The sequence below is a fragment of the Marmota marmota genome, unplaced genomic scaffold (genome assembly GCF_001458135.2).
Source record: "Marmota marmota marmota unplaced genomic scaffold, marMar, whole genome shotgun sequence".
NCBI lineage: Eukaryota > Metazoa > Chordata > Mammalia > Rodentia > Sciuridae > Marmota > Marmota marmota.
The window spans coordinates 3041730-3059800 of record NW_026000169.1 but is presented as its reverse complement, the minus strand read 5'-3'; the positions used below and the strand labels follow the sequence as shown (position 1 = coordinate 3059800).

General features: G+C 36.5%; 1 protein-coding gene across 1 annotated transcript in view; it reads left to right on the top strand.

Moving 5' to 3' along the window:
- Plbd1 (phospholipase B domain containing 1) overlaps positions 1–17849 on the top strand; it is a 67846-nt gene extending 49997 nt beyond the window's left edge. Inside the window, exons 7-11 of the mRNA XM_015498188.2 lie at positions 10574–10774; positions 10884–11024; positions 14508–14693; positions 15358–15464; positions 17559–17849. Coding sequence (XP_015353674.1) covers positions 10574–10774; positions 10884–11024; positions 14508–14693; positions 15358–15464; positions 17559–17741 — 818 coding nt within the window. The 3' untranslated portion in view covers positions 17742–17849. The remainder of the gene's footprint in view (positions 1–10573; positions 10775–10883; positions 11025–14507; positions 14694–15357; positions 15465–17558) is intronic.
- The last annotated feature ends 222 nt before the right edge of the window (positions 17850–18071 follow it).

Here is an 18071-nt window from a genome sequence, read left to right as displayed (position 1 = left end):
CCCTCAATACTAGGGATTGAATCCAGGGCCTTGTGCATGCTAGGCAAATACTCTGCCATTAAGCTACATTCCCAGTCTCTTTTATTTTCTTTTGAGGCAAGGACATGATAAATTGCCTAGGCTGGTCTCAAACCTTCCTGCCTCAGTCTCCCGAGTAGCTGGGTTGACAGCCACAAGCCACCATGCCCTGCTGCTTAATGTTTTGTTTTGTTTTGTTTTTTAATCACTAAGTGATTTTTGTATTTTGCCAAGTTCTTTCTCGGCATCTATTGATATATACATAAAATGATAAGGTGAGTTACATTGATTGATTTTCATGTTAAACCAGTTGGGGAATTCCTAGGTTAATCCCACTTAGTTATGATATATTATTCTTTTTATTTATTTATTCAATTTACTAATATTTTGTTAAGGATTTTTTTCACCTACATTCATGAAAGACATTGGTCTGTAATTTCCTTTTATTCTGGTGGTTTGGGTATCTGCATAAGCTTATCCTTACATCTTGAATATGGAATTATTTCTTTTTCCTAAGTTTTCTGAAAGAGTTTGTATAAAACAGGTATTATTTTCTCCCTCAAGTGTTTTATAGAATTAACCAGTGAAGGCTTCTGGTTATGGAGTTTTATTTATTGAAAAGTTCTTGATTAAAAATTTAATTTCCTTCATTGACATAGGATCCAGTTTACTAATCCTTGAATTTTTGGTTTTGAAAATATGTGTTCAATGGGTGCAGTGGCACACACCTGTAATCCTGGAGGCTTGGGAGGCTGAGGCAGGAGGATCTGTGAGTTCAAGATCAGCCTCAGCAACTTTGCAAGGCCCTAAACAATTCAGGGAGACCTGGTCTGTAAATAAGATACAAAAAAGGAGCTGGGGATGTGGCTGAGTGGCTGAGTGATTAAGCACCCCTGGATTCAATCCTCGGTACCAAAAAAAAAAAAATTGTCTTTCAAGGAATTTGACCATTTCATTCAAGTAGTGTTTTACATATTTTTGACATGAGTTACAGTATTTTTCTTAACTTCTTAATGTTTGTAGTATATACAGTTAAGTCCCCTTTACCATTCATGATATTATATCTCCATCCTTGCTTCACAATAGGTTTTTCTTGCTGGTTTCAGCTTAGCTAAGATTACATTAATTTTATTGGTATTTTCTAAAAGCCACATTTTGGTTCCATTGATTGGTTTCCTATTGTTATCCATTTTTCTTCTTCATTGATTTCAATTTTTATCATTATAATTTTCTTTCTTCTATTTTCTTTGCATTTAATTTGCACCTTTTTTCTAGCTTCTTAAAATAGAAACTTAGATAATTGATTTTTATATTTCTATTAAAAGCAAAGAAAACTCTAAATCTCATCTGCCAAATTTTGATTTTTTTTTCATTTTCATTCAGTTTAGAATATTGTCTAATTTTTTTATATGATTCCTTCAATATACAGAAATTTGGACGTGTATTGTTTAATTTCTAAAAAATTGGAGTTTTTTTATATATCTTTTTCTCATTGTCTTCTAATTTAATTTTCTAATTAATTTTATTGTGACCAGACAGCATACTTTGTATAATTTTTATTGTTTTTCTTTTGTTACTGAGGATTAAACCTAGGGACACTTAACCACTGAGCTGCATCCCCAACCCTTTTTATTTTTTAGCCTGAGACAAAGTCTCACTAAGTTGCTTAGGGCCTCTCTAAATTGCTTTGGTTATCTTTGAAGTTGGAATCCTCCTAAGCCTCTGGGATTAGAGGCATGCAACACTGCCTGATATCAAATTTTTACCTTTATTGAGATCTGCTTTATGGCCCAGCTTGGGTCTCTCTTAGTGAATGTTCAGTGTGCAGTAGAATAAGTATCGATCAGGTCAAATTCACTGAGAATGTGGTTCAAGTCCTCTGTGTCCTAAATTATTTCCTGTCTACTTTTTCTGTCATTTACTAAGAGAGAAATATTTGTCTCCCACCAGAATTATTAATTTGTCTTCTTATTTTCTTTCTGAAACTTTTGCTTCATGCCTTTTGATGATCTGTCTGTCATTCAGCACTTAGATATTTATAAATATCACATATTCCTATTACACTGAACATTTTATCATTATGAAATGTCCTTCTTTTGTTTCTGGTATAACTCCTTGTCTTAAAAATCTATACTGTTTGATATTAATATAGCCACTCCAGCCATCTTGTGTGCTTATTGTTTGCATCTTGTACTTTATCCATTTGCATTCAACCTGTTTGTAACTTTGTGCTTAATGTAGGTCTCCTGCAGACACTAAGTAGATGGGTTTGGGTTCTTCTTTTTTCATGCTTGACTAATTCTGACTTCTGATGGAAGTGCCTAGTTCACTTGCATTTTGTGTAAATATTTGGATTTAAGTCTGCCATTTTGTTATTTGGTTTCATTATTTCATCTGTTTTCTCTGTTCCTCTTTTCCTGTCTTCTTCTGTGTTACACATTTTAACACAGTCTTCTAAAAATGAATTATGTATCTTAATGCCTCAGTTAACTTTCTATATTTTTCTTTCCATTTGTTATTGTTTTTGTTTTTGTTATTGTTATCGCTCACTCTAAGGATTATAATATGCATCTTTAATTCATCATAATTTACATAAAGCTAATTATTTAATTATGTCTATTTATAAATACAGGAATCTTAGGATGGTAACAATCCTAGTAGTGCCCTCTATTCTTTGTGCTAATGTTGTCAGATCTATGTTATATCTGAATGTTATAAATTCATCAACAGGATGTTATAATTTTAAGCATTTTTATATTCTAAAGAAATTAAGATTATATATTGCAAATACATCTATACACACACACTTATACATACATATATAGAAGTAAACTGTATTATAGTTGGCTTTAAGAATAATAAATAGGATTTATAAATCCTATTAGCTCAACAAACCCCAAGTAGAATAAATACAATAATATTATTTATAAATCCTATTTATTATTTATTAAATTTGATGTTTTTCATCAAATTTAAGAACTTTTCACCAGTTAAAACTTTACATTTTTTTATCCTTTTTTGTCTTTTCTGTCCCTCTGCAACTCCAATTACTTATCTGTCAAATGTAGATAATTTTTTCGTGTTCCATATTCATGTCTGAGTCCCACAGAGACAGGGCCAGCCCAGAATCTTGCACATTAAAATCATTGAACCAATGGGAAGAAAGGAATGCCGTATTCCTTTTTGTATTACTATAACAAAATGCCAGAAATTGGATGATTTACAAGGAAAAGAGATTTATTTGACTCACAGTTCTAGAGGTCCAGGAGCGAGCATGGTACCAGCAGTGGCTTCTAATGAGGGCTTCATGGCAGGTGGTGTCACAAGGTAGAAGCATCTACAGAAACCACATGGTGAAAAAGAGGAAATAAGAGACCAATGAAGGGCCAGACTCATTCCCATATAACAACCTGCTCTTGTAGGAACTAATCCACTCCTGAGTCCTAACCCCCTCCACATGGCCAGCATTAATCCCTCACAAGAGCAGTCGTGACCTAATCACCTCTTCTGGATTCCACCTCTTTAGAGTCCCACTTCCTTTCTCTACCATTGCACTAGGGATAAAGCTTCCAACTGTGGACTTTTGAGGAACAAACCATATCCAAACACTAGCAGTGCAGGAAAATGGACAGGAAAGAGGTACACATTGTGGGTGACCCACTCTGAGGTGGACATGACAGAAATTGCAAGGAAAAAAGAGCGGTAAATAAAGTGAGAGGCATGGATGAGGGTTGCCTAAGAGATCATAACTTCTACTGTAGCCTCATGGCTTTCTGTTCACACGGCCCTTTCTTTTATATGCTTGATTTGAAAACAGGAGTTCAAGAGGTCCAGGTATTGGACCTTTCAGGTGTAAATCTTTGTATTCAGCACAGAGTAATATCTTGAAACTAATCTTTTGTAGCTACTTTAATGATAAGTGCATGGAGGGGACCTGTCTGTTTTTACAGGAATGAGGCAGCACTCAAGTTTTTAAATAAATTACTACAAATTTGTTTGCACTCAGCTTGTTATCAGACAAAAAAGGAAAACAAAAATCTCTAAATTGGTTTATTCCCTACAATGTGCCTGGCTCTGTGACTGACACTATGCTAAACATTGATTTTATTATGTCATTCAATTTTTGTAAAAACTAACAGGGGACTGGGTGCAATGGTCATGTCACACAACTCAGCATTGAGGACTGGGTTTGAATGCAATACACCTGATTATAAATACCCACTATTCTTTCAGGAGTGGTTCAGTTTGCATTTAAGTTAAAACTGAAAGAGTCATGGACTCCAAGGGCCTCCTGGCACGCCAGGTGGGTGGAGCTTTTGTGTGGGAACAAAAACTGGAATCTATTCAAAGTACTTTTAATTGAGGATTCCAGTAATGATGATCCCTATGAGGCTCAAGCTTCAAATTTAATTATCTATAAGTAAGGCTCCCTGGAATGCACTTAGTGTGTTTCATGAAGCATGCGTTGTTTCTATTTGGCATTGTGTCCAGATAACCTGTTACCTCCCACATGCGTGTATACAGATCTTTAAACTTAAATGTTCTTCATATTTTCCTTGGATCTTGCAAAAAAAAATGCAGATTCCACAGTACCATTCATAAAATTCTTTATTTCTTATTTCCAAACTGGGGTGTTTGTAACAAGTACCCAGGCTGATTCTAGCATACTGGGTCCAGAACCCAGTCTTTGAGACTGTGGCAGCCTTTGTGGTTGATGTAGCAAAAACTTTGCTGAGACTTTTTTTTAATTTCAAGTTTATGTACTTTGAAAGTAGGTGCACATGAAGATAAAATAGGCTCAAGGTTCCAGGAAAATTCATTGTCAGCTCATAGTCCTGAGTGTGATTACTCCCATAGATTGTTGAATGACCTATTTAATAAATGTATGGATTATAAACATCTTTAATATGCTATAATTACTTTTATTAATTTCATGTTATCTCTTTGATCTTTGAGACTTTGGTCATAAAAATGAAATACATACAAGTGAACATGGATCAAAATTGGTGTTCACTGCTTTGAAAAACAAAAACCAAGGAAAAGAAAAAAAATAAAAGCAGAACCAGGGCACATAGTCCAAAGGATTATGGATAAATTCAGTAATCTGTTTTCTTAAAGTAGCTTTCTTTTGTTGGTTACCTCCCCTTGGGCACCACCCAGACATGGATGTCTTCTGCCAGCTCACACCTGTCTCAATCATCTTTCACCACCTCGCTCAAGACACTTCCTCCCTGCTGTCCTTCCAGATCCTACCTAATTTTCCATACTTTTCTTGATAAACTGGTCATTAGGTGATTCCCCCAACTCCACCCTGTCTGAACATGAAACTCCTCATGACTCATTCTTCTTCATTGTTTCTAATGTACTTGTTCCATTATTGTTTCATTATGTGTGTTGAATTAATGTTGTCACACTTTTGATGATGAAGTATCTGTCCCCATCACATCCATCAGGTGTGTGTAAAGAGGAAAAGATGGGTGTGTTTTTTTTAATATCTTTATTTTTATTTATTTTTATGTGGTGCTAAGGATCAAACCCAGGGCCTCACGCATACAAGGCAAGCGCTCTACCACTGAGCTACAACCCCAGCCCGGAAAAGATGTGTTTAACGTTAGACTTAGGTTTATTCTTCTTGAGGTCTATTAGTTTCAAATAGTTTGAACAGTTTATCTAAGCTCTTTTCTTAAAGGTCAGATGATAGTATCCATCCTCCTAAAGCAAGGGATCCAGTATGTAGTAGACGTCTAGTAAATGTTGGTTAACACTGTCTTCTTTTTCTTCCTTAGATTGCATAATTATTTGTTGAGCACCTATCACGTGTTAAACCCTTTTCCTGGCTCTGAAATGAATAAGCACCAGTTAACAAGGCAAAAGAGGTCCCTTCCCTCTCTAATGGAGTGTACATTCTATGGAGTGGATAGAAAAGAAAAAAGGAAATAAATCATACAATTGAAATTAGGATAATTTATTTTTGAAGAAAAGCAAATTTCATTTTGATATGGATCAGGATAACAGAATGCAGATCGAATGCAAATGCACCTTTTAAAATATCTACTCTATAAAAACTTTAAGAGACTTTCTAATTCTTTTATGTGGGTACCGCAAGATATGTAGTCTTCACAGTAAACCTGCAAAAGCCTGAATCCTCCATTGGCCACATTCCTACTGCAGGATTAGGCAGAAATGTGCTCAGTAACTACTTACATGATTAATACTGGGGAGAAGTAGAAGTTGATTGTTATCAGGATTTTAGCAGGCAGGGAAGCAGGTAAATACAATTTTGGTGAGAAGGTTAAGTCCATTGTGGAGCAGCAAAATAAAGAGATGCAGGAATTTTGTGTCTTGGAATGGCAGGGAGTCAGTCATGGACTTCTTTCTTTGGAATGAGTGAGCAGAGTATTTTCCAGTTACAAACAGCAACCTATGATCAGAGGGTCTGCTGGAGACTCAGAGGAGAGCAAAGGGAGGTAAGGGTGGGTGCTTGGGCATAAGCCTTTTGAGGAAGCTATGAGGGAATTCTGACACAGTCTGTGGATTGGGATCACTGCAGTGTTTGTCATATGAGAGGTGTTTAATAAACATTTGTTGACTGACTATTGCACTGGCTCAAAGACATAGGATAGCTGAGGCTAGGTGGTACTTTCCTCAGTTAGAAATAATATTGTCTCTCCACAGCTGAGGGAAGGAGGAACAGAAAGGCTGGATATGGCTCAAAATGGCTTAAAAAAAGAAAAGAGATTTCTAATGTGTTTCAGCCACGTTAAAATCAAATGGCAGACAGACAATAAAAAGCAAAATGTACTAACAGAATTAATATTACTGTGTCAGTTAGTTATGGCTGCATAAAAAGAATAATGCTCCCAATTTCATGGCTAAAAGCAATATGTATTACTTATGAGTGCACAGATCTGCTGAGTGGTGCCTTCTCGATGTCTCAGTGGGGCACATTCATGTATATGGAATGAGCTGTGGGATGGGTAGGCAGCTCTGTGGGCCTGGGGCCCTGGATGCACTCTCTTGCATGTTAGGGGTTGGCTGAGGTAACTGGGTCTCCTTTCGTGTGGTCTTTCATCTTAGAGACCAGGATAGACTAGGTTTGTCTACAAAGCAGCAACAAGGTCCAAGAGTGAGCAGAAATATGCTTGGTCTCTTGAGGCCTCAACTCAGCACCAGCAGATGCTTGTGAGCTGCAGCAAGTGCCAAACCCAGCCCAGATTTCAGAGGTGGGGAAACCAACAACACTGCTTGATGGGAGACACTGCAAAGTCACATTTCCCAGAACGTGGACAGAGTGAGGGGTGAACAAAAGGCAGCACAGTTTTTGCAGCCATGACTCATATGACGGGCCCTGAATTATACACTAGTCATCCCTTATGTTTTCCAAAATCCCCCATGGGTGTCTGAAACTGAAGGTAGTACTGAAATCTGTACTTTCTCTGTTTTTCCTATCAAATACAACTTCAACAGAATTTAACTTATAAATTTAGGGCACAGTGTGAGATTAACAATGATAAGAATAGTTATAACAGTGTACTGTAATAAAGTTATGAATTGTGTATTCCTGAAAATTTCCATTTAGTATCTTCAGACCACTGTTGGCCTCAGGTAACGGAAACCCTGGAAAGTGAAACCAAGGCTGGGATCACTGTTGTATGTTATTTCTGTCCTTGTTTGACACTTGCGGACTATTCTAGAAGGAAGCAGTGTGTTTGGTCTGCACCATTTGAGCTTTTGGAGCAGCTGATGTGTTCAATGTGCAAGTGGGCACATTGTAAACATACTTAATTGGATAATCAGAGTACATTTTTCTGGTGTGAAGTAAGCAATAAGTCTAAATGGCATCTGGTAGTGGTTCCTGTTTATCTTTGTGATTCAAGTGTTTTTATGAGTCTTAAAATATGCTTTATTAACCAAAAGACCCCTCCCCTCCTTTTAAAGTTTCAGCCAGTAGCTTACCAGACATTGTTCGCAGGCTGGCGTTCACAAACACTGTGTGTCTCACTTCGCCTGACTTCTGTAGCTTTCTAAAGTTGCTAATGACACATGAGTGCAAGATTATACTTTTATATAGTTAAAGAACATTTTTTTCTCTTATAGGCCAATCTGTTAAAAGACTTTGTCTCCTCTTTGGGCCTTTTATTTTGAACTTTAAAATATAGACTTAGTTTCCTCAATGATAGTTTTTGCCAATCAATTCATGTTTTGTGTTCTAGAACTCTGGGCGACTTATATTTTTTCTATCTTCCAGTCATTTCTTAAACATTAGTGTTAGTCATTCACTTACACGTTTTAAAGAATGCCTGCCCTCTTGTGTCCAGAGAGGCTGCTACAGTAAGGAGTGAATTAGCAAACTTAACCGTGCCAGAAAAAGGATATTCTAAACTAAGGGGATTTTTCTACCAAAGAGCTTGCTCAAAGTTGCCAAGCATGGTTGTATAGTATGAGCACTGTAAAAGAAAAACAGACCAAGAAATGAATAGTTATTGAATACTCCTACACTCTGCCAAGCTAGATATACTCTCCAAGTCCAGACTGTGTCTTCCCAGAGAGGACACTCACTAAAATTTCATTCAAGGGTGTCATTGTACCACCTTGTATCACCTGGATTGTGCAACTGTCTCTAGTTTACACAAACCTCTAAATAGCCTATCGGCTGCCTTGTGAAGAAGCTCTTTAAGTTAGTTGGACACTCCTGCCATCATGTGAATTTCATGGAAATTTTCAGAAATTTCCGGAAGTTATACATTGTTAGAGCTGAGTGGCATCACTTAGTCCCAGGCTATCAGAGGAAGGGAATAGGAACAGAGGCAGAATGAGACTTGTCCCACTCATTAGGGGCAGTGCAGGTAATTAAAATGCAAGCTTCTGACTCTCAGTCCAAGCTTTCAAGTCTTTAACCAAGTGATCTATTACTTGAACTCACCTACCTATTTTATTCCAGAACTATTGTGTATAGTGCTATTGAAATGATTTTAGGTGACACAGGGACAAATATTTTTTGCACATTAGTAGATATGTATTTGTTTTAATGTTTTTTTATGGGAAAAAACCCCAAACATTAAACCTGTAGTTCCTTAGACATTATTGTATATGACAAGGCTAAGTATTTTAAGTTTTAAAATGGAGTTAATATAAAGAAAAATATTAAGTAATGTATATGTTAAAGAACTCAAATTAGCTTTTTACAAGGTACACATTTGTTAAATGTCATGCTGTAGGTCATAAAACTGTGAAATTTTTACTTTCTTAATTAAAAAAAAAAAGAAAATATCAACAACAATTTAGATAGTACTCAGATATGACAAAAATGACCAAAGTGGTGTAAAAATGGTGGAAGTTTGGGACTACTATTGAGAAGTTTGGTGGAAGTTTTTGGACTACTCCGTCTATTCTGACTGCTGTAACAAAATACCTTAGGTTGGGTAATTTGTAAACTATTGAAGTTTATTGTGTGAAGACCTAGGTTCTAGCTCCAGCACTGGGGAAAAAAAAATTTCTCACAGTTCTCAAGACTGGGATATCCAAAATAAGATACCAGCAGATTCCATGTCAGCGAGTGCCCTTTCCCATAGATGGTGCCTATTTCTGTGTCCTCCTAAGGCTAAAGGAGTTAGCAAGCTCCTGGAGCCTCTCTTATAGTAGCATTAATCCCATTCATAAAAGATGCACCAGAAGACTGTATTACAAAAAGCCCCTCATTGGGGCCTTTCCTGACATTTCTTTAACATCGTTAGCTTGTCCACTTGATGTCAGTTACTGATGACAATATATCCTTTCACTGTTAAAGCTGCACTTGATCTATGTCTTCCATACTCAGCCCAATATAAACCACAAAATAGGTATTCAGAAAAGACTTGTTGAGGGCTGGGGATATAGCTCAGCTGTCAGAGTGCTTGCCTTGCATGCACAAGGCCCTGGGTTCAATCCTCAGCACTACCTACACACACACACACACACACACACACACACACACACACAAAGGTAAAGACTTGTGGCTTCACCAATTTTCCAGTGTTGTCCCAACATTGACCCAGAGTATTAAGTATCCTAATTTCAAAACCATGTTCACATTTATTCATGTAGACGTTTTCCACTTATAAAAATCATGTTGACTCATAAAATTGTAAAATACAGAAAAGTAGAGAGAGAAGAAAAAAGACATTCATATTCTTAATTCTTAATTATGCAAAAATGAGCCCTGATAATATCCTCCCTAGTTAAAAGTTAGCTTGAAAAATCCTAGCGAGTTGGGCTCTATTTCTGTGTATCATTTTGGAAATTTGGATTTCTCCTGATTTAAAATATTTTTATCATCCCAAATCATAAAATCAAACAATGGAGAATCTAGGGATAGAGGTCTATGGCCACGTCCTTAAGCAGCAGTTGGGTAGCTGCCCCAGAGGTAAGTCAAAGCTGGGAGAGTCTCCTGTAGATCAAGGAAAATAATAGCTGATAGTCTGTAAAGTGCATTGGCTATGTAAAATTATGTACTAAAAATGATAGTAAAATATCCCATGTATACATATGCTGATTTGTATATTTGTCTTTCCTGTAGGGTTTTTGGAGTCACTGGATGACTTTTACATTCTTAGCAGTGGTTTGGTATTGCTGCAGACCACAAATAGTGTATATAATAAAACTCTACTGAAAGAGGTGATTCCTGAGTCTCTCCTGGCCTGGCAACGGGTCCGTGTGGCAAATATGATGGCATATGATGGCAAGATGTGGGCAGATATCTTTTCAAAATACAACTCTGGTAAGTGGCCTTGCAGAATAGCTTTTAGGCACATGTATATGTTTAACTTTAGAGTTGTTAACCAGTAAGCCACATCCACACTATGTCTTTGTATCTCCCGATATTTTAGGCACCTATAATAATCAGTACATGGTCCTGGACCTGAAGAAGGTAAAGCTGAATAACAGCCTTGGCAAAGGCACTCTGTATGTTGTGGAGCAAATTCCTACATATGTAGAATATTCTGAACAAACTAACGTTCTACGGAAAGGTACCTTCTTCGTGCTGTGTCTGAAAGTTTGATGAGTATGTGCATGTGAATATCTATATGCTTGGCATGTTTATGGTGTGTGAACAGATGATGGGCAAGAAAAGATGGGGATGCCATTGCTAGTTACACTGGGAAAAAATTAACAAGTTCAACGCAACTGGTAAACCTATACCTCAGTTCATAAAGGACCATGGGCAGACTGGGATACAGGTCAGGCATTCATAAACCTGACTTTTCGTGGTGCTAATATTGCCTTCTCTCCTGGATTTCTGGTTAAAGTTTTACATTCAATTCAGCAAGTATTGATGGAGTACTACTTTGGCTCAGGCTGAAAAAGCCTGCCCATAAAGAGCTCAGTCGTTTAGTATAGAAGGTTTGTCTCCATACACTTTACTTCTATGCTAGACTGAAGAATCTAGGATAAACTATTTGCATTGCTTGATTTGAATCTTGAACTCCTCAAAACCATGGGCAAATTATCCTACCTCTCCAAGCCTCAATTTCTTCATCTGTAAAACAGGACAGTCTTGGGGTAGATCCACAATCATTTATTTGTGATTTTTGAAATCCCAAAATTGTAGAACCAAAAACTCTTTGTTGCTTTTGGTCTTGGCTCACTTGGTAGCAAACTATTACATGATCTGAACTCATTTAAGAGTTAAGAAGGGTTGCATAGGCCACGTGGTGGGTGCTGATTGGCGGGGTGAGTAAGGAATGGTGAGCAGACACTGTGTCCCGCGGGGATTGGTCGAGGAAACTTTTCAATTTGGCGCCCTTCGGAGAGGAGGGGGAGAGGTAAGGGATTACGTGATGTTCTCACTAGATGGAAACAACTTCAGTGGGGAGTCTCCCACACACCCAACAATTATTTTCTCTTAAAGATTTATCTTATAATTAGGTTATAAAAATATGAACATTTTTCATTATGAGATGTTCCCCAAAGAAAATGTCATACATATGTACTCCATGCTATACTAGAATCTGGAAAACAACAACAACAACAAAAAAAAACCCCTCAATTCTGAAACTTATTTGGCTCCCGATAATTTTTGGATGTAAGAATATAGATCTTTACAATTTCACAGGGTGGTCATGAAAATTGAGAGAGGTAGTAGTGGGAGAAAATGTTAGCCTCATAAATCTATAAAGCAGTATAACCTTTGTTGTGTAGGAAATGAGAGTTTTTGGCATGGGAAAACAGACTAAACATTGCAGAGGAGAAAGGAGACTAGTTATGAGACTATGAGACTACTTAAGAGATGACTATAACAGATTATCAGCTGATAGATGACTAGGAACAAAACCAAGACAAAGTGTGGTCCCTGGGGATCAGGACCTGGTCCTCGGTTTCCCAGGTCACATTTTGTAATGATTTCTGGAGTGAGGCATCTCAGCATAGAGTGATTCACACCAACTAAATGCTCATAAGACTTATGCATAAAGCAATTTTTTAAGGTGGGGGTTTCAACTGCATGCAGTTCATATCCTACAAAGCAGGAGACCTTCCTCCTTCATTATAGGGAAAAATAGTAAGAAGTCAAATAATTAAATAGTTACTTGGCTGACACAGCAATTCAAAACTGAGAATCTAGCTGTCCAACCACAGCTCCTAAAAGTGTCCCTCAAGAGAGAGATGCTTGCTCAAAGTAGCATTTCATCTTTGCACTATATACATATACATTATATTTGTATAATGTACACACATATGGGAGGGATATATTTTTGGATACATAATTATTTGGCTTCTTACAATTTTTCCATATAATATATATATCAGCATCAACTCTTTTTAGTCTTAGGGAATTTTCATGGGGTTTAAGAAGGGGATTGGAAAGAATCTAAATGCACCATTCTATCAGCAATGATGCAAAGAAAAAAATGCTACTTTGATCAAGCATCTCTCTCTTGAGGCATACTCTTAGGAGCTGACTGCACCAGCTTGAAGTTTGAACAGCTAGGTTCTTGGTTTTGATTTGCTCTGTTAGCCAATAAAATAATAATTGTGTATCACCAGGTTGTTGTGAGACTAAAGTTGCTTTATTTTGAATGCTTTTGTAAATCATGAAGCTTTATGAAAATGTAAAGTAGCAGTCATTTTCTATTACTCATTTGAGCTGGTCTCATAAAAAGAAATATAATAGTTATTATTCATCTAATGTTTACCAAGTATTAGACAATACCGTAAACACATTTGAATGCATCTCACCCATTTTGTCCCTATGTTCTAGATATGGAACACCTATAAAAGCTAAAATATAGTATATAATATATAATTGTAATACATTAATATTAATAGTTAACATTTTACTGTAAAGCTCAGAAACATGATGTACTCAAATAAATGATGTTGTATAGTTAATACAATATATAAGCTTTAGATTATGATTTCTTATCTATTTTAATGTACCTGTGTCAAATTTTTTAGAATTCTTGCAGGATTGAAACTTGGAACTTAATGGGCTAATGCTCACAATAACCCTTGTAAGGCAAATAATGTCACTGTTTACATTATAAAAATGAAGAAACTGAGGCACAGGTAGAGTAGGTAATTTGTCCAAGGTCACATAGCTAATAATGGCTGAACCAGACTTCAAATTCAGGCATATTAACTTTGAATCTATATAACCTAGATACGTTCTAGCAACAAATGTGTTTTTTTTTAATCCTATAATGTCAGTGTCATTCTTATCTCTTTCTTCCTGATGCTCTGTCCCAGAATTAGCAAGGTTAAAATAACTCCTTCTTGTCTAGGAGATCCCATACAATAATAAAATGGAGACAGGCAAACAAGGGCCAAAAATATAGAGGTGATACATTATTCCTTGAATGGTAGACACATTCCTATTTTGAATGACTGCCCTCTTTGCAATAACCCAGGTCAGTGTTATTTAGGATGTTCCTAAAATGCTTCTACTAGTTGTGTCATATGTTTGGTGCTAAATGACTAATGAACTGTGTGGCTGTGGCATACTATGAATATTTGAATGAAACTGAGGTTTTATAGATGTTTGTAGTCGAAGGAGTTAAAAAGTCTACTGGAATATTAAAAGCCATCCCCAGCTCCCTCACATTGTAGGCTTCCTCTTTCCCTCCCACTCTTTCACAGAAGAAAAAAAAAATTGAGGCTAATTGCCTACGTTCTATTCATCCATCCCTGAGCCTAGAATTTAGGTGTTTAGTTTTCCTATCCCCAACACTGTGTTTTAGGTGTTTAGTTTTCTTATCCCCAATCACTATCCATGATTAACAATTGAAGTCTCCCTTTTGGGGCCACATTGTGAACCATCTTTTGGCATTTCTGTAGCTGTATCACTTAAGTGAGCTCCCATACACTTTGCATTATATGTTGTTTTGGTTTACAGATAATAGGTCATTTTCTGGTTTATATATTCAAGAATTTGGGGGTAAAGACAAAGAATTCTAATGTTCTTCCCCTAACAAAATAATATAGAGGTATACCAATTCTCTTCCATTCTAAATTAGGATATTGGCCTTCCTACAACATTCCTTTCCATGAAAAAATCTACAACTGGAGTGGCTACCAACTGCTAGTTCAGAAGCTGGGTTTGGACTATTCTTATGATTTAGCTCCACGAGCCAAAATCTTCCGGCGTGACCAAGGCAAAGTGACTGATATGGCATCCATGAAATATATTCTTCGATACAACAGTACGTAGCACATTTCTCAAGAATCATTCTTCAAAACTCCTTTTCTTCCCCATGGATAAAGAATCCATGTAAGTTTAACATCTGTGTACTAGAAGGAATTTTAAGAAGTTATTTAAGTATTTAGTATTCAATTAAAACTTTACATTTTTTATACTCAGCAAACAGAATTTTGGTCTCCTTTATAAAATAATAGGGAAGATTCTACTTGAAAAAAACATATGTTAAACACACAGAAAAAATAAGCTATACAGGCTTATTTTTTATACAGGATATCCCTCCATTCCCCAAACATAGGTTTCCTTCCAAGGGCAAAAACAACTAATAAAAACAAAATAATCATTACTGATTTTTGGAAAATAGTATCAAAATCAAATCTGTATTTCTTTTATTAGAAAAAAATAATGCACATTTATCTTCTATTATTTCTCTTCCATCCACTCTTCACTGTGCAAGGTTCTTGAGGCAGGATAGGCCTTGTGCAGAAGATTTGCAGTTAATTGCTCCTAACATAAGCCAAGAGATGTCTGTATCTGGGAGCAAGCTAAGCTTTCAGGCTTTAATATGTCCCTACATCTAGTATTAACAAGTCCAAAAATCTTACAATGGACAAGTGTATCTCAGAATAGCCAATACTCACTCTTTTCCCCAATATTTTGTTTTCTAGATTATAAGAAGGACCCTTATAGTAAGGGTGATCCCTGTAATACCATTTGCTGCCGTGAGGACCTGAGCTCAGTTAACCCAAGTCCAGGAGGTTGCTATGACACAAAGGTAACATACAGTTGGCTTTTGAATTTAATGTCAATCAACAAGTAGGCCAAAGGCAAAGCTGAAGAGGTTGTCTTAGCATAAAGAATAATGTCCCTAAACATAAACAAATTCAGGAATCAGCTTTTTCAGAGATTCTGGCAGTGGATCCCATTGCCTAACTACAAGTCTCCTCTGCCACTTAATAGTAAATCTCACAATTTTGTAATGTTTTCATTGCCTAACTTGTAAAGTGAAAACAACAGTACTTACCTCTTAGTGTCTTGTGAACAAACTTTTAATATCCATAAAATGTTTTGTACAGGAAGTAGTTACTTACAAATGTACATAATCATGATGGTGATAAGTTTTACCAGACCTACTCCCAAATCCAAAGAACATATTATTGAGAGCAGTGTTATTTTACATTAAACATAACTGAATTTAGTTGAAGGAACAAGAATACTGGACCAGGTGCCCAAAGCACTAAAGGGTTTCCACCATGTTAGAATTGATAAGTATTGTAATAGGCCTCAAATTATAGGTAATAAATAGGTTTGCAGTAGTGTGCTGAAGCCCACTCATATGGTATGCCAGAACTAATTGTTAGTTGATATACTGATGGCTTAAAATCTGATGGCAGATTTACACCATGGAAATCAGCAAACATTAAAATCCAGGGTCTTTTCCATCAGAGCTGTTTGCTACTTGACCTATGGTTTATGGATGTCTTAGAGGACAAGTTAACTGGTTGATGGACATAATCATTCTACTACATCTTTTTATACTTTTGGCCTCTATATGTTGTCTTTTCACTTGCATCACCTGTCCTAAATTGTGGAAGAAAACTTTTACTTTTTTTAAAGAGTGAACTATTCTTCATTGGCTTAGAAAATCATTGGACTGCTGGCATTGTTTACACATTTTTCTATCTGCCTAATTCTTAAACAGGAAATGCATTTAGTAGTTGAGTTCCAGCTCAACCTTCTTTTACACTACGTGAGGATTGAAAGGTTAGGTCTTGATGCTCAATTTTTGTGTAATGTAAAAAAAAAAAAAAAGGTAGTGGTGGTAGTGGGGGAGGTATGTAGAGAGCCAGGCACCCATGAAGCCCCAACAAATGTTTGTATTCATAGTATTTGCAAACATTGAGCAATGAAGTGTTATATTTGTCCCAGAATAGACCCCCCCCCCAAAAAAAAAAATCACCTCTGCTGTCTTGCCTGCAAGAATCCAGCCTAGCTTCCATCTTCAAATTCTGTCAAAGGATATGTTAAAAATATAATTCTCTTTTTGCCGGGTGTGGTGGCACATGCCTGTAATCCCAGCAGCTCAGAAGGAGGATCACAAGTTCAAAGCCAGCCTCAGCAATGTAGTGAGGCCCTAAACAACTCAGTAAGGCCCTGTCTCTAAATAAAATATAAAAAGGACTAGGGATGTGGCTCAGGGGCTACGCGCCCTTGGGTTCAAACCTTGGCACCAAAAAAAAAAAAAACCTAAAAAATAAACAAGCCAATTCACTTAAAAAAAAAAAAAACAAAAACTTAGTTGTAGATGGGATACAATACCTTTATTTATTTTAATGTGGTGCTGAGGCTTGAACCCACTACACCACTGAGCTACAATCTCAGCCCCTAATTCTTTTTATAGCCATTTTGAGCACAGGATTTTTTTTCCTGTATTATCTGGTGGTTACGTGTTTGCAAGAACCATGGACCTCATTTTTTGATAATCAGTTCCTTCTACTTAAAAATTACTAACCTGATAATAACTTTGAGGACTTTATTGTCTATGGTTTGCTCTAAGCATTGCTTTCATTAAATCTCATGAAACAGGGTTATTAGCTCATTTTGCAAATGAAAAAAACTGAGTCATCAAGGGGTTAAGTGCTTTCTAAATAAGTTTTGAAGGTAGAATTCTTCTATCAGTTTCTTCTATCAGTCAATACATACTTGAAAGTGAAATGGATATAGAAGAGTATATTACAGGAAATTTTAATCTTAAAGGAGTCCAATATTGTGACTTTGGAAAGAGAAAAGTGAAAATAAAGGCCATGCATTTAGTCAAGGTTTTTCCCCAAATGGTTTTCTAAAATGCTCTCTTCCCCTCTCTTTGCAGGTGTCAGATATATACCTAGCATCTCAGTACACAGCCTATGCCATTAGTGGTCCCACAGTACAAGGTGGCCTCCCTGTCTTTCGTTGGAACCGTTTCAACACAACTCTGCATCAGGGCATGCCAGAAGCCTATAACTTTGATTTTATTACCATGAAACCAGTTTTGAAAATTGACATAAAATGAAGGTGGTACATGAGAATTCCCTCATGAACACTGCAAACAAGATACCAAAGGTTCTATTTTAGCTGTTTTTCCCATCAGAACTATTCTTAATAAAATATATTAAATTCAGTTTGTCATTTTAATTGTACAACGATTTTTTTTTTTTTAGCAAGCATTCACTTGTTTGGAACGCTTTAGAAGAAACATTATATATGACATAATACTAGGCTTCAGTGTACAAGCTAACACAAAATAGTATAGTAAAAACCACTATTCGTTTACCAAAATCCATTATTCTTCTTTTATGCCTGCAGAGACCAGACTACATCTCCCAGACTCCTTGGGCAGTTG